Source organism: Eumetopias jubatus, unplaced genomic scaffold (genome assembly GCF_037043125.1).
Source record: "Eumetopias jubatus isolate StellerSeaLion01/CBP00866 unplaced genomic scaffold, mEumJub1_p1.0 scaffold_11, whole genome shotgun sequence".
In the NCBI taxonomy this organism is placed as follows: domain Eukaryota; kingdom Metazoa; phylum Chordata; class Mammalia; order Carnivora; family Otariidae; genus Eumetopias; species Eumetopias jubatus.
The window spans coordinates 88371183-88395477 of NW_028274817.1; the positions used below are offsets into that span (position 1 = coordinate 88371183).

Here is a 24295-nt window from a genome sequence, read left to right on the forward strand (position 1 = left end):
GGTTTTTGAGTAGCAAGTTATCACTTAGAATTTAAAAATGGTTGGGGAAGGAATATGATGGTATTTAGTTTTGAAAAATGTAATTATTTTACAACCATGTATATATTTTAAATGTTTCCTTACCAAAAAAAAAAAAAAAAATGCAAGTTAAGAAAGCAATCCCTAAAAAGCCAACAGCAAAATGAAACAAATAAACCTTTCTGTGTAGCCAGCTGATAACATAACAGGACAAAGTAAATTGACCAAAAGTTCCCAATGGTATATATCCTAAGGACAAAAAGAACTACAAAAGATTCTTATGCTACAATGAGTAACCATGTAGTTCCTTGCAGTGTTGGTATTATTCTAACACTATTAGCATATGTAATATGTGATAAAGCAATGGAGTAATTATGTTAGTCTTTGAGAACCAAAATTTTCAGCAAAGGAGAAAAGACATTTTTAAATTGATGGCAAAACACTGTAGCTCTAAATACAATCTGATCTGCATGAAATAATTTATTTTACCTTTAAAAATGAATGCACAATGACATCAGTGAAAATGGTGGAGTAAGGACTTCCAACAATTCTTCTCCAAAGAGAAAAGTGACAAATATTGTTGTAATAAGCCTTTTAATAACTCTAGAATCTAACCAAAAGCTCTCAGCAATCTAGAAAGGGTTTGCTAAAAAAAAAAAAAAAAAAAAAAAAAAAAAAAAGGCTGAATCTTGGTAAAAAAGAGAAACCTTTGTGGCTTTTTAACCTGCCCTAGTCCCAGCCTCTCCAGGCAGCTCCATGGTAGACCTGAAAATTAACAACATGGATTTGCAGTAAAACCAGCAGCTTGAAAAGCCAGCAGAGGAGGCTAAAGCTTCTTCAAAAGCCCCAATCATAGAAAATTTGTAATTTTTTTTTGACCTTTCTGATGGTTCCCTACAAGACCCCCTTGCCAAGGCTATTGAGCTGATTTGGAGCTTAACCAGTGCAAAAAAAAAACACCTTTACTCCAGGAGCATCTGTCAGAAACAATTGCAGGGGTACCTGAGTGGCTCAAATGTGCCTTCAGCTCAGGTCATGATCCCAGGGTCCTGGGATGGGCTCTATGCTCAGCCGGGAGTCTGCTTCTCCCTCTCCCTCTGCCCCCACCCCCCATCTTGTACTCTCTGCTCTCTCTCCCAAATAAATAAATAAAATCTAGAAGGAGGGGAGGGGAGGGACAACTCCAGAAAATTGTTTAACCTTGCAACTTGCTGAAACAGTGGATAACATTTGAGGCATACAATAAATGACCAAAATACCTTAAAAGAGGAAGTGGGAAAATAAGCTGTTCATAACACCTTTGAAAAGCTCCAACAAATATGAAAAACCTGAAAATCAAGAATACCAAGCTCAGATGTAGGCTATGCACATACCTGGGAGAGACTTAAGTCCACAGGCTCTCTGTCTGACCATGAGGCTTCACACTATCACAAAAGTGAAGGCTGTGGCAGAGCTGTCAATTGCCTGCACACAAAGCACCCTTAGCAAAGACTGGGAGACTTACTGCTTCCAGGAAATTAAGGAACTCTTTGTCTAACGGTTAGCTAAACACGAAGATAAACAAGGAGAGATTTCAATGGCAATACAAGAGAAAACTAGTTCAGAAAAGTTACTACAAACAAAAAACTACTACAACAAACAGTAAGAAAAACAAGTGCTGCAGAGAAGGAATGTTCTGCTTTCTGGAGTAGCTACATTATATTAAAATGTCCACTTTTCAACCAAAATTCTGAGACATGCAAACAAAAAAATAGAGTCCACAGAACAGAAAGCAATCAATAGAAACTGTCTCAGAGCAAGTTCAGATGAGACTTACTAAACAAGACTTTAAGTTAGCTATTATAAATATGTTCAAAAAACAAGGGAAGCCAAGATGAAAGAACTAAAGCAAAGCATGAGAACAATCTATCAATAAACATAAAAATTACATATATACAAAAAATAGCAAATAGTACAATAATTCACTAGAGAAAATTCTGAAATTTTCACTGGAAAATTCACTGGAGAGGCTCAACAGCATAATATGAGCAGGCAGAAAGAATCAGTGAACTTAAGGATAGATCAGTAGAGATTATCCAGTCAAGGAACAGAAAGGAAAAATGAAAAATGAACAGAATCTCAGAGACCTGTGGGATATTATGAAGTATACCAAAACACGCACATCAAAGTCACAAAAGCAAAGCTGAGAAAAGGTAAGAAAGAACATTTAAAGAAATAATGGCTGAAAACTTTCCAAATTTAATAATAGTAATAAAAAAATTAATCTCCCATCCAAAAAGCTCAATGAACTCCAAATAAAATGAACTCAAACAGATCCACACTAAGAGGCACTATAGTCAAAGCATCAAAAGGGAAAAAAAAAGAGAATTTCAGAAGCAACAAGAAAGTGGCTCATCATGCACAATATATAATCCTCAATAAGATTAATATTTGATTTCTTCATCAGACACCATGGAGCCCAAAGGCAATGGAATGACATGTTAAAAGTGCTGAAATGAAAAGATAGTCAGCCAAGAACTTTATATCCAGCAAAACTATCTGTAAATATTAAGGAGAAACAAAAAATTTTATGGTTAAAAACTGAATTTGTTACTAGCAAAAAGTGAATGTGTCACTAACAGACCTACACTGCAAGTAATACAAAAGACAGTCATTCACAGTGAAATAAAAGAACACTAGACAGTAACTCAAAAACCACACACACAAAAAATAAAGAATACCAGTAAAGGTAACTACCCAGGTAAATATAAAAGGAGTATAAATGCATTTTTGGTTTGTTAAATTTATTTTGTTCTATGTGATTTAAAAGACTCTCAATAAAGCAGTAATTATTTATTTGTGTTGATAAGAACATAATATATAAAGATATATGACAATAATAGCACAAAGGAGGGGAAATGGAATGGAGCTGTACAGGAGCAAAGTCTTTGTATACTACTGAAATTAAGCTGGTATTAATCAGAACTGGTTTTAAGTTCCAGGGCAAATAAAAAAAATAACATGATAAAATTAACAAAAAAATGAATTAGAATAGTATGCTGGAAAATATCTAACACATACACACCCAAAAAAGACGGAAATGGGGGAACAGAGAATAAAAACAACACAAGGCATAAAGAAGACAAACAGCAAAATGGAAGGTATAAACCATACCTTAACAGTAATCACATAAAATGTAAACACAATTAAAAGGCAGAGATTGCAGGACGGATAAAAAAGCATGATCCAAACTATATGCTTCCTAAAAAAGGACACACTTTAGACTATTCAAAGACAAAATAGGATAATACTAGAAGGATGTAAAAATATGTACCACACAAACAGTAACCAAAATAGAGCTGGAGTGGCTACATTAATACCAAAGTATACTTTGAAACAAATACTGTTATTAGCAATAAAGAACATGCTATAGTCACAAAAGGGCCAATTCATCAAGAGGATATAACAATCAAAAATATGCACATAACAGAACTCAAAATACCTAAAACAAAAGCTGAGAAAAGTAGACAATTCAACAATAAATAGTTGAAGATTGAAATACTCCACTTTCAATAATCAGTAGATCAACAAGGTAATAGAAACCCTGAATAGAACCCTATAAACTAACAAGACTGAAAATCCATCTATAAAACACTCCCCCCAACAACAGAATACACATTCTACTCAAGTGTACATAGAACATTCTCCAGGATAAACCATAAAGCAAAGTTTAAAGGATTAAAAAATCATAACAGCTATACCCTGTGACCAAAATGGAATGAAATTAGGTATCAGTCAAGAAAAAAACTAGGGAAATTCACAAATACATAGAAATTAAACAACACAATCCAAAATAACTAATGGATCAAAGAAGAATGCACAATATCTACCATTCCACGTTATGATTAGCATATTACACAGAAAATAACTGCTTAAATAAGAGTTAAACTTATTTTAAGAGAAATTCATATTAAAAAAAAAATCAAGCTTCTGTTTCTATACAAATTGCACTATAACAAGCTCAAAAGAATAACGGAAAGGACAAAAGTCTAGAACCTACAGCAAAAGTCCCTTCATTTTGATACTGTAGCATTTTGTAACACATACATTGCTGAAATTAGTTATCCTCTGCCTAAGGTGAACTGATGCCACCTACCTAGAAAGTTCTCACTTAATTATTTTCATTTGAGATTCTAGGGAAACATATGTACTACCTCTCCTCTTCCTCCTAAAAAACTTCTGAGTCACTTTTCCTATTTTAAATGTTTTAAGAATTTGGGTAAGGGCTTTTGTTCTGGTTTGCCGGCCTTAATGTGGAAAACGGAGTAAAATGTTTTGTTGTATTGGTATTTTGGGGATGGGAAACTAAAGAGGAAGGAACTGCTATTTGATGGCAAACATAAAAAGTGAGATTCTGCTATAACCCAGCTTATCTTTTAGTTTCTCTCTATATATGTAAATATGTACTTCCTTTAAAAAAGTGTAACAGAAAGCATTTGATGTTCAAAAGCAAGCACTGTGGTTATTTAAACCTTGTCTCCCAAATACTACAGCTATAGGTCAAGCCTATATAATACCTTATGCTAAAAAGGAAATAGCTTTGTAAACTGAGGATCATGTTATGATCACTAAAATCACTGAAGTTAAGATTTCCCTACAAATCTGATTTTTAAGACTTACTTCATCCATGTGACATAATATCTTTAGGTAAAAAATTTTCACCATTTAAACTTGAATTACACCTGCCCTTGAACAACACAGGTTTGAAGTGCATGGGTTGACTTATACACAGATTTTTTTTTTTATAAATACAACACAGTAGTGTAAATGTATTTTCTCATCCTTATGATTTTAACATCTTTTCTCTAGTTTACTTTTTTGCAAAAATACAGTATATAATACGTGTAACATACAAAATATGTGTTAACTCACTGTTTATCTTATCAGTAAGGCTTCCAGTCAACAGTAGGCTATTAGTAGTTAACATTTTGGGGGGAGTCAAGAGTTGTATGTGGATTTTCAACTGCACAGGTCAACACCCCTAACCCCCACCCCCATGGTTCAAGGGTCAACTGTACTGTAGAAATTAATGGAAGACTTAAACACAGAGAACAAACTGGTGGTTGCCCAAGGGAAGGGGGGTTGGGAGGTCAGGCAAAATAGGTGAAGCGGAGTAGGAGGAACAGGCTTCTAGTTATGGAAAGAGTAAATCACAAAGATGAAAGGTACAGCACAGGGAATGTAGCCAACGGTATTATAATAGCACTGTATGGTGACAGACTGTAGCTACACTTGCAAGCTTAGCATAAGGTATAGAGTTGTCAAATCACTACTGCTATACACCGGGAACTAATGTTAACATTATGTGTCAACTACACTTCAATTTTTATTAATTGAAAAAAAAAAAAAGTCAACTCCAGGTCTGCCAAAATAGAATAGCTTCATTCCTCCCAGACGCTCCCTCTCACAATTAAAAAATCCTAGACAAAGCACAACAAACAAGTATGGGAAGGAAGTGTCCCATGGAAAAAAGGCAGTAGACTTCCGAGAGATATCAGGACTTAAGGAATGAAAAGGCAGTGAGTTCCCTGGGTTTTCTTATTACCTCCCACATTTCTGGGCCAAGGTGCTGCCCCCCATCCAATACCAGTCATAAGAAAAGACTTTTCCTCCCAGCCAAAGGACTGAGAAAAGGGTAGCTTACCAACAGAAGACTTTTCCTCCTAGCCAAAGGACTGAGAAAAGGGTAGCTTACCAACCTTTTCAGTAATACCCACAATATTCCTGCCAAAGACCAACAGAAGATCCGCACACAAACATGTATGTGAACCCTCCAGTTTCCGTGGGGCCAAGCACACAGCTTAATCTTCCATACCCCCTTCCTCTCAACCAGAGTAGGGAGGAAGGTGTGTCAATCCAAACAGCATTAGCAGGACAGAACAGGCAGTTGATCTTCTGTTCCCTACAGAGGGGTGCTCAAGTTCCCTACAAGGACAGTATAGATGAAGCTAGGTAGAGGAAGCTGATCTTTCAGGCCCAGCAGGAGGCAGCGGGTGGACTCCAATAACCCTGCGGGGTTGGTGGCAAGCCTAAATGAGGAGCTGATCTTCCATACCCAACACCCAGTAGAAGCAAGTGCTGCTCAGATTCACCCATTTAAGGTAGTGCCAGTAGTATCAAGGGCAGGTTCGGCCACCTTCACCACCCAACAGCAAAGAGAATTAACAAAGCTGTGTGAGACAGGATTAGCCACCACTACACTTCACAACACACACACACACACACACACACACACACACACACACACACACACAGGCGGGTGCATACACACGCCCAATGTCAACAGGAACCAGGGAGAAGCTAAACCTGCAGCCTCAAATGGCATCAACAAGACTAAACAAGGTGGTGTGAGTTGGAGCCGATCAGCATTCCACTTCCCCATCCCTGGTGTTAGCAGGGGCAAGCAGAGAGCGGAACCTCCATACCCACTCGGCAGTGAGATTAAATGAAGCCAAGCAAGACAAAGTAGCTGACAATCCACTTCTCCCATTCTCTGGTGCCAGTGGTGTCCAGAGAGAGATGAGCTTCCAGCAGCCCCCACCTGGCATCAACTCAGGGAAGTGGCACAAAGTAGAAAGCTTCTTAGCCCTCCACTTCTCTCTTGCTGGAGCGTCCCATCAGGAAGCTGATCTTATACCTCCCACTCAGAGGCAACAAAGTGGTATAAACTGGTGCCTACCTTTTGCCAGAAAGATGTCAGTGAGGATAAGGGGGAAGCTGAACTTACATCCCATCAGTCTGCACCAAGACAGTATGATTCAGTGTTTTATTTTTGCCAGAATGGTTGTCTGTAGGGCCAATAAGAAGCAGAAGATACACACCTTCCCCAGCCCTTGCACTACACCTCAATAAGGAGACTGCCTACTATTAAAAAAAGGGGGGGGGGGTCAAGAACTCTTATAATGTGATATTTAAAATGTCCAGGATACAATTTAAAATCGCTCGCTATACCAAAATCCAGAAAAGTATAATGTGAATGAGGAACAACAATCAATACACGCAACACTGAGGTGACCCAGGTTTTGAATGAATTATCTCGGATTTTAAGCAGTCAACATAAGATGCTTCAATGAGCAATTACAGCTGCTCTTGAAATAAATGGAAAAATGGAAATAATCCCAGGAAAGAAAACTCATTTTAGAAGAACCAAATGGAAATTATAAAACTGAAAAATACAACAACCAAAATAACTCTCTGGATGGGCTCAACAATAGAATGGAAATAAGACAAGAGAGTCAGGGAACAGATCAATAGAATTTAGCTAACCTAAACAAGAAAGAAAACAGAATGAAAAAGAACAGAGCTTCAGGTACATATGGGACAAAAACAATAGAGTTAAGGGTCAAATTCCCAGAAGAGAGTGTAGGACTGAAAAAGTATCTGAAGATACAATGGCTGAAAATTTCCAATATTTGGTGAAACACGTTAATCCACAGGTAGAAAAAGCTGAATGAACCCAAATAAAATAAAATTAAAGACATCCACACCAAAATACATCATAATTAAACTCCTGAAACCTGGGGCTCCTGGGTGGCTCAGTCGTTAAGCGTCTGCCTTCAGCTCAGGTCATGATCCCAGAGTCCTGGGATCGAGCCCCGCGGGCTCCCTGCTCAGCGGGAAGCCTGCTTCTCCCTCTCCCACTCCCCCTGCTTGTGTTCCCTCTCTCGTTGTCTCTCTGTCAAATAAATAAAAATCTAAAAAAAAAAAAAAAAAAGAAACTCCTGAAACCTAAAGACAAAAGAAAAATTCTTAAACGCAGATTAAAATGATACATTACTTATAGGGGAACATCAATTCAAATGATAGCAAATTTCTGAAATGAAACCATAGGGATCATAAAGAAATAGGCCAACATTTTTCACATACTGAAACAAATGAACCAACACTGTGAATTCTATATACAGCTAAAATATCCTTCAGGAATGAAGGGAATTAAAGACAATCTCAGAAAAACTAAGAGAATCCGATGCTTGCAAACTTACCCCAAAGAATGGCCTGAAAAGTTCTCTAAACTGAAAAGAAATGAAAGCAGAAGGGGACTGTGACTTCAGAAAGGAAAAAGAACACTGGAATAGGTAAAATTAGGGGTAAGTATAATACGACTATGACACTATACTTGAGTTTCATAAATCCTATTTGCTGGTTGAAGCAAAATTTATCACATCATCTGACATGATGTTCAATGTTATATAAAGAAAATTATATTTTAAAGTAGAGGGCAAAAGGACCTAAACGAAATAAAGTTTCTGCACTACACTCCAAGTAGTAAAACATCTGTACGTGAAGACCGTGGTAATTTACATATGAATATCACAATACCCACAGCAAGCAAGAAATCTATACAAAGAAATATACGTACAAAAACATGACAAATCAAGATGGAACCCAAAAATATATCCAGATAACCTTAAGGAGATTAAGAAATAAGACATGAGAAACAGAATGAATAAAAAATAATAGCAGACTTAAGCCCTAATAGTTCAGTAATTACCTTAAGTGTAGTCTAAACACACCAATTAAAAAAGAGAAACTGGAAGAATATTTTAAATGATCTAACAATATGTTGTCCACAGGGGGGGAAAAAAAAATCACTGTAAATACAATGATACAGGTAGACTGAAAGTAAAAGTATGGAAAAAAACATACTATGTAAATATTCATTTTTTAAAAAAAGACTGGCTACATTACTATCAGATAAAGTGGACCTCAGAGCAAATAAAATTACCAGTAATTTCAGTAAGACAAAGAGAGACATTACATAATGATAAAGGTATCAACCCACCAGAAGATATGATAAAGATAAAAAGAAAATAGACAAAGCCACAATTATAGGTGAAGACTTAGCAACACCACACTCTAAGCAATTGATAGAACTGCTAGATGCAAAATAAGCAAGGATATAGAAGAACTGAACAATACGATCAACCAATAGGATCTGTCATGCATACAACACTCCATCCAACAACAGCAGAATACACATTCTTTTCAAGCGCTCATGAAACAGACACCAAGATAGACCATATCCTGGGTCATAAAACAGATGTCAACAAATGTATGAGAAAATGGAAATTATACAGAATAAATCCCATAATCATAATGGAACCAAGCTAAAAATTAGTAACAGAATGAAAACAGGAAAACCTCCAAATACTTAAAAAACTGAACACATTACCAAATATTCCATGGATCAAAGAGGAAAGCTCAGAAGAAACTTAAAAACGCACAGAACTGAATAAAAATGAAAATATAAGAACACGGGACACAGCTAAAGTAGTGAGGAAAGGTAAATTTATAGCACTAAATTTTTATATTAGAGAAAAAGGAGTCTCAGGTAAATAATCCAAAAAAACACAAACAGACATTTCACCAAAGAGGCTATACAGATGGAATGTTCAACATCATTAGCCATGAGGGAAATGTAAATTTAAACCACAATGAACTATCACTACACTCCTATCAGAATGACAAAAATAAATAATAGAAGTTAACACCAAATGCCGGCAAGGATGCAATAAAACTGGAACACGGGGGGACTGCTGATGGGAATATAAAATGGTAAGGCTGCTCTGGGAAACGTTAAACAGTTTGGTGTTTTTTTATAAAACTAAACATGTAACTATCAGCAACTGCACTCTTGGGCATTTATCCCATAGAAAACTTATGTTCACAAAAACACCTGTACACAAATGGTCACAGCAGCTTTATTAGCAATAGCCAAAAACTAGAAATAACTCAGATGTCCTTCACAGGTAAATGGTTAAAGAAAATGTGGTAACATTACTAAATGTTAGCAATAAAAAGGAACAAACTACTGATTCATACAAGTTGATTAACCGAGAGAGTTCCGCTGAGTGAAAAAGGGCAATCCCAAAAGGACATATACTGTATGATCCCATTTATATAACATTTTTCAAATGAGAAAATTATAGAAATGGTTCTCCAGGGGTTAGGAATGGGAGGTGGGGGTGTGTGGCTACAAATTAGCAACAAGACAGATATTTATGGTAATGGAACAGTTCTATATCTTGCTTATATCAATGTCAATATTCTGGTTGTGATATTTATTGTATTATACTTTTGCAAGATGCTACCATTGGGAGAAATTGGGTAAAGGGTACACACTAGATCTATTGTTTCTTACAACTTCACATAAATCTATAATTATCCCAAAATAAAGTCAAATTTTTAAAAAGCCAATAGAAAAGAACTTCCACTTACAAAAATGTATTCATGATATCCAATGTCATGTGATGTCCACTTTTATAAGGACAACCAAATCCAACAAAACAAGAGCCAAAAAAATCCATCAGATTAATAAGGACTCCAGCTCTTCCTCCAGATATTCAGGACCCAGTTACCTCTTTTCATAGAATCATGACTATTTAAGGGTTGGGTAATCTTTACAGGTAACAGTAAAAGTTATCCTTCGATGTCTGAATGTTGTCTATAACAACCTGGCCAAACAGTGTCAATGAGCAAATCTGAACAACTTCAATGACAGAAAACCCACTTCATTTTATACATTTACCATCGTTGAAAGGCTGTTAAACAAACAAGAAGTTTCTCCTCAAGAAAATCCAAATCTAGGGGTGCCTGGGTGGCTCGGTCAGTTAAGCATCTGCCTTCAGCTCAGGTCATAATCCCAGGGTCCTGGGATCAAGACCCACATCAGGCTCCCAGGATCAAGACCTGCATCAGGCTCCCTGCTTACGGAGCCTGCTTCTCCCACTACCTCTGCTGTTCCCCCTGCTTGTGCTCTCTGGCTCTCTCTCTGTGTCAAATAAGTAAAATAAAATCTTTAAAAAAAAAGAGGAAGAAGAAAGAAAATCCAAATCTATCTTTTTAACTGGTAGGCTTATAATGAAAATATCATCTCACACACAAAGCAAAATCAAACAATAAAAGTTTACATTCAATAGATCACAAAATGCCCCACTAATGCTACAAGATTCTTACTACACTTGGGGAAACCAAGGGGCCTTATTCATTTTTTGTGACACCTAAATGCCCAATACCTAACAGTACATATTTATTCAATGTGACTTTTTTTTTTTTTTTGAGACAGAGAGAGTGAGCAAGCGTGCAAGCACGAGTGGGGGAAAGAGACAGAGGGGAGAGTAAGAGAGAATCTTAAGAAGGTTCCATGTCCAGCGTGGAGCCCAACATGGGGCTCGATCTCACGATCCTGAGATCATGACCTGAGCCGAAATCAAGAGTCAGATGCTTAAATGACTGAGCCACCCAGGCGCCCCTTCAATGTGACATTTCTTACCAATGCACATGAGAATTCATTTAGCCCTGTTACATGAATTCCCAGCAAACAGACACACTGATTACACCCATCTTCTATAATTAGAAATATCACATCTGACCTAAAAAATTATAGCCCCAACTATAAGAAGCAGTTTGGAGAAGTCAAACACTAACCATTAATAAATAAGACCAACTTTCAAATCAAAGACTAACTGAATGGCTAATCATACTAGCATAACAAAAACATGCAACTCAGTTCCATTAGGTCTCTGCATTCATCTGCTGTCTGATCCTGAAGGCTTGAGGCTGAAATCAAAGAACATTACCATCTAGAACAAAGTTCTACTGTGTCCTCCTTCTGGGTCAAAATCTTAAAAGAACTGGGTCAATCCTAAAAACTAAAATGAATAGTTACCTAGAATTCTGGTGCTAGTCACTGAAATTTTTAATTCCCAGCCTTTCGTCTTAACAGACGGTAAAACTGGGACCGTATCAATTAAGCAACTTGACTAAAGTAGGCAGCAGACCCTAAAACTCAGGTCTTCAGTTTTCTAATCCATTGTTCTTCCCCGTATATCATACAGCCTCCCAACCAAACCAGCATTTTGAGCACCCAGGCTAAAGAAACAACACTAAAGTCTATTAACTATGTTAAAAGGACATGTGCGTACAGCTATTTTTCTGGTTAGAGCAGTAAGTTCTCTACGGATCAGACCACCTTCTCTTCCCCTAGTACCCTTATAATAACCAGTAGAGAAGAATTTGAGAGAATATGTGAAGTGGTAATAAAATACCGCAAACTGTGTGGTAAAAATCCATGCCATCTAAGCCTAACCAACCCAGTGGTTCTAAAGCTTTCCTTTCTCTCCAACATACCCCCATCATTAACACCTCTACCCCTCTACTCAAGAATAAGTGAACTACACTTAAGTGAAAATAATGGAGTCCACAGTTGGGCTTCAAAGGGATCCTTACACTCCCTGAAATCATATACAAAATGTATGCAGCTACACTGACCCTAAAAGTGTTAATGACCCCCAAGAAATAAAGTACTACTCTTATAGCTCTAACACCAGTCACTGAAAAATCAAAATAAAGATATTCTGCCATGAAGTAAGTTAACCACTAAGCCCTGTACTGTTTTCAACTAATCAAGAATGCAAGTTTACCTATTTTTCCTTTTCTATAATAAAAACAAGAATAAACCAAGGAAATGAATGACTCCTGCAAATACAAGATTATTTAGTAGTATAAACTATGGTTACTTCTATAAACATTCAGGGAGTGAATTAAGTTAGTAATCACAGAGCCTGATAATCAGTCATACTAATAAAACCAAAATATGAAGGCAAAATTTGCCAATTATTCCAACTGACAGTTCACAGCATATAAAATTAAGCAACTACTACCTTATGAAAACGCACATGAACATACTTCCAGTTAAGACTTTCACATGTTGAAGAATTTCTACCCTCAATATCATGTATAAAAGGAGTAATAAAACCTCAAAATCAAAAAGAACTTAAAAATAACCCAAATCAATCCCCTCACCAACATCTCACTATTTGAATGAGAGAACTCTCAAACCCAAGACAATTCAATATAAAACTATTAACATTTTCATATAGCAAACAGTAAAATTAACAAAGTATTTTAATGACTTGTATACAGTATGACCTCATCTGTGTGGGGGAAAAAATAAAATGGAATATGCTTTGGTATGTGTTGAAATATGAAGTTACCCAACATACCTTTTATCAGTGGCTGCCCGAAAACAGGAACAAAATAACTGGGAAATGGTGTGGGAGGGAGATTTTCTTTTCACTGTTAACACCCTTCATGTAGGGGTGCCTGGGTGGCTCAGTCGTTAAGTGTCGGCCTTCGGCTCAGGTCATGATCCCAGAGTCCTGGGATCGAGCCCCGCGCATCGGGCTCCCTGCTCCGCGGGAAGCCTGCTTCTTCCCTCTCCCACTCCCCCTGCTTGTGTTCCCTCTCTCGCTGTGTCTCTCTCTGTCAAATAAATAAATAAAATCTTTAAAAAAAAAAAAAAACCCTTCATGTAACTTTTCAGTTCTGTACTATGCACATGTATACACATTCAAAAAAACTGTATGAAGCTAATTCAGAAGTCAAAGAGAGGATCATGGCTGCAATTAGAATAATGGCAGTGGGAATGGAGAGAAACAGACTTGAAATTTAATATGTAGAAATGACAAGACAGGCAGACTATTAGGACTTTTAAGTTAAGAAAAAGGAGTCAAGAACCACTCCAAGGTTTCTGGCAAGGATGATTAAGTGCCATTTATTTAGATAAGAAACATCAAAGACAATGATAAATTCAGTCTGCATATGTTTAGTTTAAGGTGCCTTCAAGATGCCCAACTAAAGTAATCAAGTGTAAGCTGGAGGCAGAGTGAGTAAAGAAAACCTAGAACAGAGTATCAGAGACTAAGATGTTGTTAGACAAAGAAAGAAAGTCAAAGTAGTGAGATGTTAGGATTCTTTTCCAGAGATCCCAAATCTGCCTCTATCTCCACCCTCACTCCTAAACTATAGCCTTAGTTTAAACTTAACTGTCTTTCCCAAGATGATGATAACATGAACCTTGTACTGAGCACCTTCCGTGCTAGGCCCAATGCCAAGCACTTTCTTTCCTAACACAAAATGCAACAGCCTGCCAGAAATCTATTACTACTTCCATTTTACAGATGAGAAAGCTGAGCCTCTGAAAGATGAAATAATTTGTCCAAGGATCACACACCGAGTAAGTAGCAGAAGCAGAATTCTACTTTAAAATCCACCATCAATACTTCACAACTAGGATCTTTTCCCCTCCACTTTATCCTTCTCACTGTAGCCAATAATATTCCCATAAAACCTACTGTAGTCATGTCAATTCCCCTGGATTAGAGTTGAATTCAATGACCTTCCAAAACATCCTATGGCCTATAGTGATGTGGGCCTTCATGTGCTCAGTTACTTTCTCCTAAACCCAACATGACACCCTCTACCCACACTATACTACTCACAATTCCTCAAACACCATTTCACTTCATACCTCCAACTCTCTGCCCCTTCCTTCCTCTTGCTAAACCTCCACTCATGTTTGATAATCAAGACAAAATGTTACATCTTCATGGAGTTTACCTCACCTACTTACTTCTCCAGTCAAAATTAACTGCTCCAAAATGCTAGGAATTGTGTGGATAGTTAAACTATCCATAATCAAATATTTTTTTTAATTTTTTATTTATTTCAGAGATCGAGAGGAGCCGAGTTGGGGGGGGGGGGGAGAGGCAGAGGGAGAAGCAGACTCCCCGCTGAGCAGGGAGCCCGATGCGGAACTCGATCCCAGGACCCTGGGACCATGACCCGAGCCGAAGGCAGACACCCAACCGAATGAGCCACTCAGGCATGTTTTATTTGCTCCATCATTTGAGAGCTCACAGCACTTTGCATACACCTTGATTACTGTACTTACTACAACATATGATCACTCAGTCTACCCATTTTCCTCCAAAGACCGCAGAGGCAGAGGCCAGGTCTTACTTGTTGCCCAAAGACTTGGCACACGGCCTTCACCCACAGCAGGTCAGCAAACATTTCACAATCAACCAAGCAAAACCAAAAGCTTTTCTAGTTCTCATTCTGATATTTGAAATTTAAAAACCTAAAACATTTATTTTAACTACTATATCTTAAAAACAAATTTCCCCTAAATGTATAAATGACCCAGACTCAATCAACTAAGATTCATAAAGTTCTTAGGCAAAATTATCTCTTTTGCCACGATTACGTAATATTCTATTACAGAATCCTTCCACAATATTAAAATACAAACTCACATTATTCAGCTAATTATCTGTTTTCTATTAGTTTCCCAAAGAATTCTTCCATACATCAAAATTATCAGGGCCCAAAAAATATTTCCTATTAAGAAGTTATTTTTATGGGTACCTGGGTGGCTCAGTCAGTTAAGCATCTGCCTTCAGCTCAGGTCATGATCCTGGGGTCCTGGGATCGAGCCCCACGTGAGCCCCACATCAAGCTCCCTGCTCAGCAGGGAGCCTGCTGCTTCTCCCTCTCCCTCTGCTGCTCCCCCTACTTGTGCTCTCTCACTCTCTCTCTCTGTCAAATAAATAAATAAAATCTTAAAAAAAAAAAGTTATTTTTAAGTGTAGTAAGGGCACTGTGGCTATGTTTCGGAGACAAACTAATGTATCTATGGATTAAATGATGTGATTGATGCCTGAGATGTCCTTCAAAATAATGGGAGTGAGGGGCAAAATACAGATGAAACAAGACTGGACGTGAGTTGAAAACAGCTGAACTGGGTAATGATCAGTGACGGTTGGCTGACTGATTTTCTCTGCTCTTGAAAATATTGGAAATTTTCCCTAACAAGCTTTTTTAAAGAAGAAAAGGATCTAATGAACATAATGTAATAGATCCATAGCCTGAAAACAACCCTTTATCTAAAAGGGTTTCCTCCACTGGTCTAAATTAAAATGTATTAGATGACCTCATATAATCTCTTAACTATAACAAAGTCCAACCTTCTTCCTGAGAATAAACAATAAATAGCAGCACATCTTTTATTTATTCTAACACAAAATACTTCCACAGACCCAAACTACAAAAAAAAATCAGAATACATTAACAGAATGACAACAGTTTAGCAATGTAGAAAAATAGAGAAAAGAGGATAAAAGAAGAAATGGATTTAAAAAAATAAATAAAAGTCTGCAGGAGAAAGTGGCAAAGAGCCCACAAATTGCCTGAGAACCCTATAACTGTCTAAATAAGGCATCACTCCCAAGCTTCCAGGTTATAGTTCTTAATTAGGTCCCAAAAGTCAACCTAGGCAAAAAGGGGCCCAAAAAGGAAAGTCATCAAAGAAACAGATGGCTAAAGATCAAAATGAAGATTGCAGGGGTGGCCTGGGTAGCTTGGTCAGTTAAGTATCTGTCTCTTGATTTTGGCTCAGGTCATGATCTCAGGGTCCTGAGATTAGGCGGTCTGGCTCTGCGCTCAACACTGAGTTGGCCTGAGATTCTCTCCCCCTCTGCCTCTGCCCCTCCCCTGTGTGCGCACATGTGCGTGCTCTCTCAATAATAAAATCTTTAAAAACAAAAAAAAAATGAAGATTGCATAGTGACTTATCATAAAGCCACCTAAAAGGCAAAGAAACAGGACCTAACAGGGCACATCTCTACTTCATTCACCCCTATCATCAAGCTCAAAAGCATCCCAACTTGACAAGGCCTTTACAGTTATCTCTACACATACGGTAGAATAAAATCCATTTTCAATCAACCAAAATATAATTCTGGTGCACTATCGGGGTGCTTACTCTATGATTTGTAAAGTAGTATGTCCAAAGAAAAAAAAAACAAAAAAACCATAGCAGTACAGAAATCTATAAAGTGTAAAGTTTAAAATCTCCCCTCCTCCTCACCCTAGAGCTGTTTTGTACTCCAAGATGACCTTTATTTACTGAATATCCTTCCAAAACTTGGTCAGAGAACTTCTTAATTTGACCCACGAATGCTCATTCAAGGATCCCAAGAATCCGTACAAAGGTAAAAATTACTATAAAATGAGATCAGAGAGAGAAGAGAACACACAGATTATCCTTTCAACATCTGCTAAAAGCTAAAACCTGATTTTAAATCATGTTTTCCTAAACAAAATTACAAGATTCCTTGCTAATGCCCAAATCAAGAAACACCATCTCCAAGAAACACAATTAAGAAATAATCCTCATCCTATTAATAGTAGCCATTCTACTGAGGCCCAACCTAGGGTAAAACTCTGAAACTCAACCTACAACTGCCCCAAGAGTAAACACCTGAAAACGGGGATCCAAGAAAGCCAATACTGTTTTGCAGAAGCCATCAATGCCTGCCCACCTCCAGCACCACCCATCCACACAGAAAAAAAGGTCTGGTCCATAAAAAGTGCCCAGGCATGACGAGCTAGCAGAGAGGGTCTTTTTTTTTTTTTTCTGGGGTCCGGTGCTCAAAGTGTATAATTTGTTGAAACATACCTGAAAACATGGAATAGGCTGTCTGTAAATTAAACTAGCCCAGACACCATTCTGCAATATCTCACAAATGTAAATACCTCCCCATTAAACTCACAAGTGTACTGTAAAATTTTAATAATTTACTTTTAAATGTCTGACAGAGAATGTTACATAATAGAAATTCTCATTAAATGTTTAAAAAAATAAAATACATCAGAATATGGTGGGTCTCAGATGCTTTAGTTAATCTTAAACTAGCAACTATCAGTTAACTCTAATAACCTAAAATCCAGAAGCTGTTAGTTAACTTTTTAAATTTCCAAATCAGGAATACACAGTCCAAGAATAGTTAAATCTAACAATGAGAGACATGAGGAGGACATGAGCCAGGGCAGCACTCTGCAAAGGCAATGTTTCTCCTGTCTTTACTTCAGTCAGCCCTGGAATGTGTCAGGTAGCACAAGGGGTTTTAGACATTTTTTCATCAGTGAAATGAATGATGGTCAAGTTAATGTGGCTTGGCTAGATATACTGTAAAGGCACCTCCACTTCTGCACAAACAGGGTCTAAGAATCCACAAACCCAGGATCCCAATACTCTACACAGTGTACGTGTAACTCTATGAGTCCCATTCAGCCCTGTGTTCCACTGGGACCAGGCAATTCTGGGATAATGCCCACTGCAGCTAACATATTGCTACATGTGCCTCCAATGCACCTTTCCAGCAAGGTTCTTGTTAGACTACCTACAAAGAGCTGGGACTTCACAAGCTTCCCACACAAGCTTCCCAAACAGGTTCCTGTGACTGCTTTTATACCTGCTTGCTAATCAATGTTTCTATGGTTAGCCAAAAGACAAACAAACAAAAAGCCATTCAAACTTGTTAAATTGATGTTTATCATACACTTTCAGGACACTTCACACTATTCTTCTGCCACTGACATTCCTATGTTATATCATCCTTATACTTATCCCACTCCTCTTAGGGAGTTTAAGCTCAATGCAGGCAAGGGTTATCTATATTATCTTCATATTCCCCGCATGGAAGACTTGCATTTAATGTAGTCAATGTTTGTTGCTCTAATGTACTGTTAACAAATGCAAAGCTGATACAATTACACATAAAGCTTCAGTATGCATATATAAAACTATCAATTTTGCATTCATTAAATAAATTCCATTAATCAACTATTCTACAAATAAATACATGTGGGCCCTAAATAACCTAACCACCATTTCAACTCTTAAGACAATCTGGTGGTGTTTTTGTAACATAAATTAGCTCTCTGGATACCACATTTCAAAAATAATATTAATGCACGGTGTTATCAGTCATTAACATCAATTTCAAAGAGCTCAAAGGATCACGAGTTTCAAAGTAAAATAAACTTAACAAAACCCCTTTCAAATCTGCAAAAGAATACTGGTACCATATAAATAAAAACTAAATATTATATAATCAAGTCAGAATAAGATTTTTTACTTTTTTCAGTGCTTAGCTAGCCAAGCACTGAAGCTTTACTTTGATTTAAAACAGGCGGCCCATCACTCCACTTTGCTACCTAAGTCACAAAAACCCATCTCTCAGGCAGTTTTTCTTAACCTAAAACATCTAGAGGTGGCAGTCAAATGTTCCCTAGTCATTTCAACTTCTAATTTGATTCTATGGAAAGAGCTATCCAGTGAAAAAGAAGGCCAAAACTTAAAAAGTGCCTGTTTATATATTCCTGCAGTTCTAATTTGTGCCCAGATATGCAAACGTTTCTGTAATCTCTTTCTACAGCTTTTATTACCAGGAATGTAGCAAAATTTTAGGAAATATATAGTAACGGCATGGGACTTTCCCCAGGTAAACAATGACTATAATTATTTACAAGACAACTTTCCAAACTAGAAAATACTTTTTAAAAACACATCAAATTAAAGACCTAATTTTCAAACACAAAGCATGACGTTATTCTGTGGTTACTTTTGTAACCCAAACACTAAACCTTCTTTAGCACTAGAAATGAATATATCCCTTTAAGTGCCTATAAACAAAAAAAAGTAATACAGAAAAATTTTAAACAGCATCAACCTCTAAATATTATAGTACAAATAAGCCACCTCCACAACTGACCTAATAATTTTCCCCTACCATCTACATTTAAGCAAACCAAATTTAGGAAAATATATGCCTTAATGGATTTTAAACTACTACCATTACCCAAAAAATTTAAAATGCCAACTATTTTAATACTAATTATTTCCTAGGAAAAAAAGAACACACATTTCTAAATGATAAACAACCCATAACTTCTTCTAGGCATTCTACATAATCTTTCTACTGATTAACAAATTACAAAAAAAGTTCCAATGAAAGTACTCAGGACAAACTTAAAACGGATGTAAAGATACTTCAAAATGAACCACTATGTACTTTAGCAATAGTTCCCCAACTCAGGTAAGATTCCCCAAACCTTCAGCATATTACTATAAACATGCCTTTATAGTATTACTGTATTTATCCTCCCTATATTTATGCTATATATTGCTGATACTTTAACGCAAATCCTTATCCAACTGATAACAAGATGAACCCAAAATATTCTCAAAAATGTACCAAAGTCACCATAATTAGTTTAAATGTTTTAATACTTTCCAATAACTCCACTATAATTAAAATGTAAGAATCTTGAATTATGTTACCAAAAGATTAATGGTTAACATTAATTTAAAGAGCAAAGTGGTCAAGATCATGCTGTATTTCAAAAACTCTGATTAAGCAACCACTTTGTTTATAATTTTTTAAAGATATTTTAAAGATATTACCACAAAAATAATATACCATATTACTATTTTGCTGATCCAAAACCCCAAGCATTGTATATCAAATGGCAATCATACAAACAAAAATTCCTTTAAGGAGTCTAATATAAATGAATCTTACAAAAAGAGACTAAGAGAAATCAACAGTTTGGATAAAGTATTGTCACACATGGAAAAGGAACATACAAGTTTAGGGGCAAGTAAGAGACACTTACTAAATGTTTAAAACTTTCCAAAGCTTTTTTTTTTTTTTAAGATCTTATTTATTTATTTGACAGAGACAGAGAAAGAGAGATCACAAGTAGCCAGGGAGGCAGAGGGAGAGGGAGAAGCAGGCTCCCCGCCGAGCATGGAGCCCGAGCCCGATGCAGGGGCTCGATCCCAGGACGCCAGGATCATGACCTGAGCCAAAGGCAGTCGCCCAACCGACTGCGCCACCCAGGCGCCCCTAAAACTTTCCAAAGCTTTTAAGTCAAGAGTTATCTTTTCTTACACCTACAAAATTTGAATTTTAAAACTTGAAAGAAGGTCCAATAAAACATACAGGAATAAAAATGTTTGAAAACAAGTAGTAATAGCTAAGTTTCTGTCAGAAATAAAGTTCTACAAGGTGCAGACCAAATTTGTTGGGGGGTGGAGAACTGGCAGGACAAAAATAGCAGCTAAAAACAGAACCCTGGGAGTTATTCAATTCCATTACATGCCCTCATGTAAGTAGCTTGAACCAACCCCAACAAAGAAAAGTGAACTCTTGGTTTTTTAAGACTTTCAGAGAGTAAAAATTCTGAAACCAACACAGCTCAACATTACACACACACACACACACACACACACACACACACACACACACATCTGTTGTTCCCCAGGAGTGTTCAAAAGATGGATGAAACTAAATAATTCAATACTTCCGATAGCAGGACCCCAGCTCATTCATTCTATTCAGAATCCAATTCGAACACAAGTTGTGAGGTTATATAACGTCAAGCTTTACATCACACATTTCACTGGTATGTTCAGGCTCACAAGAATTGCATGAGGTTGCAAGCACATACTCTAGAATATTTTAATGTTAAGGCTAATGAGTCTTGACCTAAATAGGTAGGACCTCACAAGCACGGAGTCTGAATAAAGACTTTTTTCCTTCAGCTCAATGAACTACTTAGTAATTTATCAGATTATCCAGTGTTTTTATAAAGCCCTAATTCTTCCCCAAAACATAATGAAGTTTCACAAGTTTCTCATTTATAACATGTTACTCTATTCAAACATCAAGAAAGTAATGCACACTTTCACAAAAGATATTTGAAAACATCGACTTCTTTACATTTAAACACAATAGCACATAATAACTGCAGGGCTCAATATTACAATCTGAAATCCAATATTTAGCACCATCCACTGTGAATCTACTAAATACGAGCATTTTGAGACACGAAATCATCAACTTGCATTTTACACATTATCCACATAAAACCTCAGATTCCATTTATTTCTTCTTTACCATAAACCAAAAGCAATAGATTTAGCCAAACTTTTCCAAATGCGTTATCTTTGCAAACAATTTTGCCAACCCCTAGTTAGACTGGCAATAATCACTTCAAAATACAGTGATGCTCCCTTATATTTAAATATTTTATTTAATCTTTTGGAAGGACAACTTTGACAGCAGTCAACTGTTTTTAATATTTTAAATACTCAGAAAAAAATTCTTCAAAGCTTTAATCATTGAGGCTTGAATCATTTCAGAGCTAGTCACTACTCATTTTTCCAGTGATTATTTTAATGAAACCAATGAATACCTACATCACCAAAGTTTAATTCAAGTTTCCTGTATCAGTCAAAAACACTAGGCTTACTGGAAAGGATTATTTCTTTAGCTTTCTGGTCATTATTTGTGACTGAAACTCCTTACACTTAGTTACCTTGAAACAAAAACAGAAGTTAATTACAGATAAAAGGAATTAGAGACTCTTCTAAACCAAACTACAGATAAAAACTGAGAACTAAATAAAAAAATCAACTTAAGAATAAAATGCTAGGCTTTAGTCATTTCAAACTTCCTTCTCAATTCTAACAATAAAGCTAGGTGTCAAACGCAAAGCTACTGATTTCAGCTTGAAAAGAAAATGTCTAACGGATGCAACACCTATCGCACACACTCCAAGTTTCACGGTCCCAATTAAGAAACCGTAGAAATATCATTTCAGCCATATTTTGGTCAGGAGAGACAAACTGATGCAGACAGATCGAGACTCCACAGCCTTTGTTCAATAGCTTACGGATGGGCAACTAAATGTGCTACAGGTTGATAAGCATTTACCAGGCTTATGAATGCTGCTTCCAAGCTTGAGAAAGGTACAAGAATTCTACATGCAAATCATCTTGGACAATTTTTATTAAACACCATCGAGCTACACACTCCGAAGGAGAGACCTATTCATCGCTACTATTTATTTCCATGTTTACCTCTCCTCCCCCCCTCAAACCCCCCCCTTCACTTTCTCCTCCCACCCTGTCCCGCCATCTTGGGCCGATAGGAGCAGCCATTACTTAACTAAATGACAGTGCCAACAACTTTCCACACAAATAAACAGAGACTACACCCCGAATCCCCCCTAGCCTCCCCGGTCGGACACACAGGAAACGAGACTCCAAGAAGAAAACACATTCACAAATAACTGCAGGATTTCTGTGGCAGAAAGACCCAAAAAGTAAACAAGTCACCTAACTTCAGGTAAAACACATACCGGTCGAGATGCATGTCAACAGCCCAATGCAAACTCTTCACCGCCCTAAACTACATGCAACTTCCCCCTTCTGGGAGCAGGGACGCAGGAAAGCCCAAAACGTTTGGGTAACAGTAGACATTACGAACAACCTGCCTGAAGCAAAAGAATAAAAACCACGGGAGGCAAGTAAGTCAGAAATGTGGGGAAATCTGCACACATTTACGATCCCTTGACACTGAACAAGCACCTAGGAGATCATCGGTCTACCTCCAAAGAGCCGTAAAATGAGAGGCGATTTTGTCGACCCAGCTGAGCTCGGCCCCAAAGCGCTGCTGCCTCTGTTCCTTCAGCTACACGAGAAGAGAGCGATTTCGCAAGGGTACAAGCGAGGTATCCGACGGTGGGGGGAGAGCAAAGGCAGGAAATAGTTTTCCGGAAGCCCCTCGGCCATCGTTCGTGGCCACAATAAACGCCGGCCGGGCCCCGGGGCCCGGGGAGAGCCGGGCGCCGGCCGGGGAGTCCGTGTCCGCGCTCCGGCTCGCGGGCTGCCTTACCTTGCCCAGTAGGGCCTTCGTCCTGGCGCCATCTTCATGAAACCTCACGAACCCGAAAAGGCGGCTGTGGGGAGAGACACACGCGGCTCGTTAGAGCTCCGGGAACGCCACCGATCTACCCCTGCCCGAGCCCGAGGCCCCGGCGGCGGCTACGGCAAGGAGAGCGCCAAGCCGAGGTGCCCGCCCCGCCGCCGCCAGAGGCAAGCCGCGCTCGGGCCTCCCCGGAAAGCGGCGCCAGCCCGTCCGGAGCCGACCGGGCGGGTGACGGCGGCCCGTACCTGTCCAGTCCGCCGAGCGCCTCCCTCTCCTCGGCTGTCAGGCTGGGGGACGCCTCCTCGCTCTCGCCGCTCGCTTTTCCCGCCGCCATTTTCTTTTCCTCATCACCGAAAGCGGCGGCGGCAGCGGCGGCGGTAGCGAGCGACACTCCGCAGGATTTCATGGAAACGCAGCGAATTCACAACTCCAACGCCGACACCCCCCCGCGGGCCGGGGCCCGCAACGACGCCCCCAATCTCCGCTCGGGACCGGCACACCAACTTTATCGCCGCCTCCTCCTCCGCCGCGGGCGGCAGCGACGAAAAATCCCAACGCGGCGGCGGCGAAGGCGGCGGCGGCAGGGGCTGCGGAGCCCCCGGGTCGGCAGCGGCGGCGGCTCGGCTGTAGGGTCACATCGCGGGGGCGGGCGGGGGACAGCCACAGGCGGGGACGGCGGGAACGGCCGGAGCGCGCGGGGCTGGGGGGCAAGGGGGGGGATTCGTTGGAGACACAAACTTCCCCGGCACCAGCACAAAGTTGTTGTAATTGTGTCACACAGCGAACCCCACGCCGCCGCCGTGACCCCCCCTCCGCGCCCGGCCAGCGCCGCC

General features: G+C 38.6%; 1 protein-coding gene across 6 annotated transcripts in view; it reads right to left on the reverse strand.

The window, feature by feature from the left end:
• Positions 1–24095, reverse strand: part of KDM6A (lysine demethylase 6A) — a 209317-nt gene extending 185222 nt beyond the window's left edge. For 3 of the 6 annotated variants that reach the window (XM_028113342.2, XM_028113341.2, XM_028113344.2), the window contains exons 1-2: positions 23708–24095; positions 23430–23493 (exon numbers count right to left, since the gene is read on the reverse strand). In XM_028113342.2, the coding sequence (XP_027969143.1) occupies positions 23430–23493; positions 23708–23868 (225 nt within the window). In that variant the 5' untranslated portion in view covers positions 23869–24095. The remainder of the gene's footprint in view (positions 1–23429; positions 23494–23707) is intronic. The other 3 variants (XM_028113345.2, XM_028113343.2, XM_028113347.2) reach the window with 1 other exon arrangement.
• Positions 24096–24295: the final 200 nt, after the last annotated feature.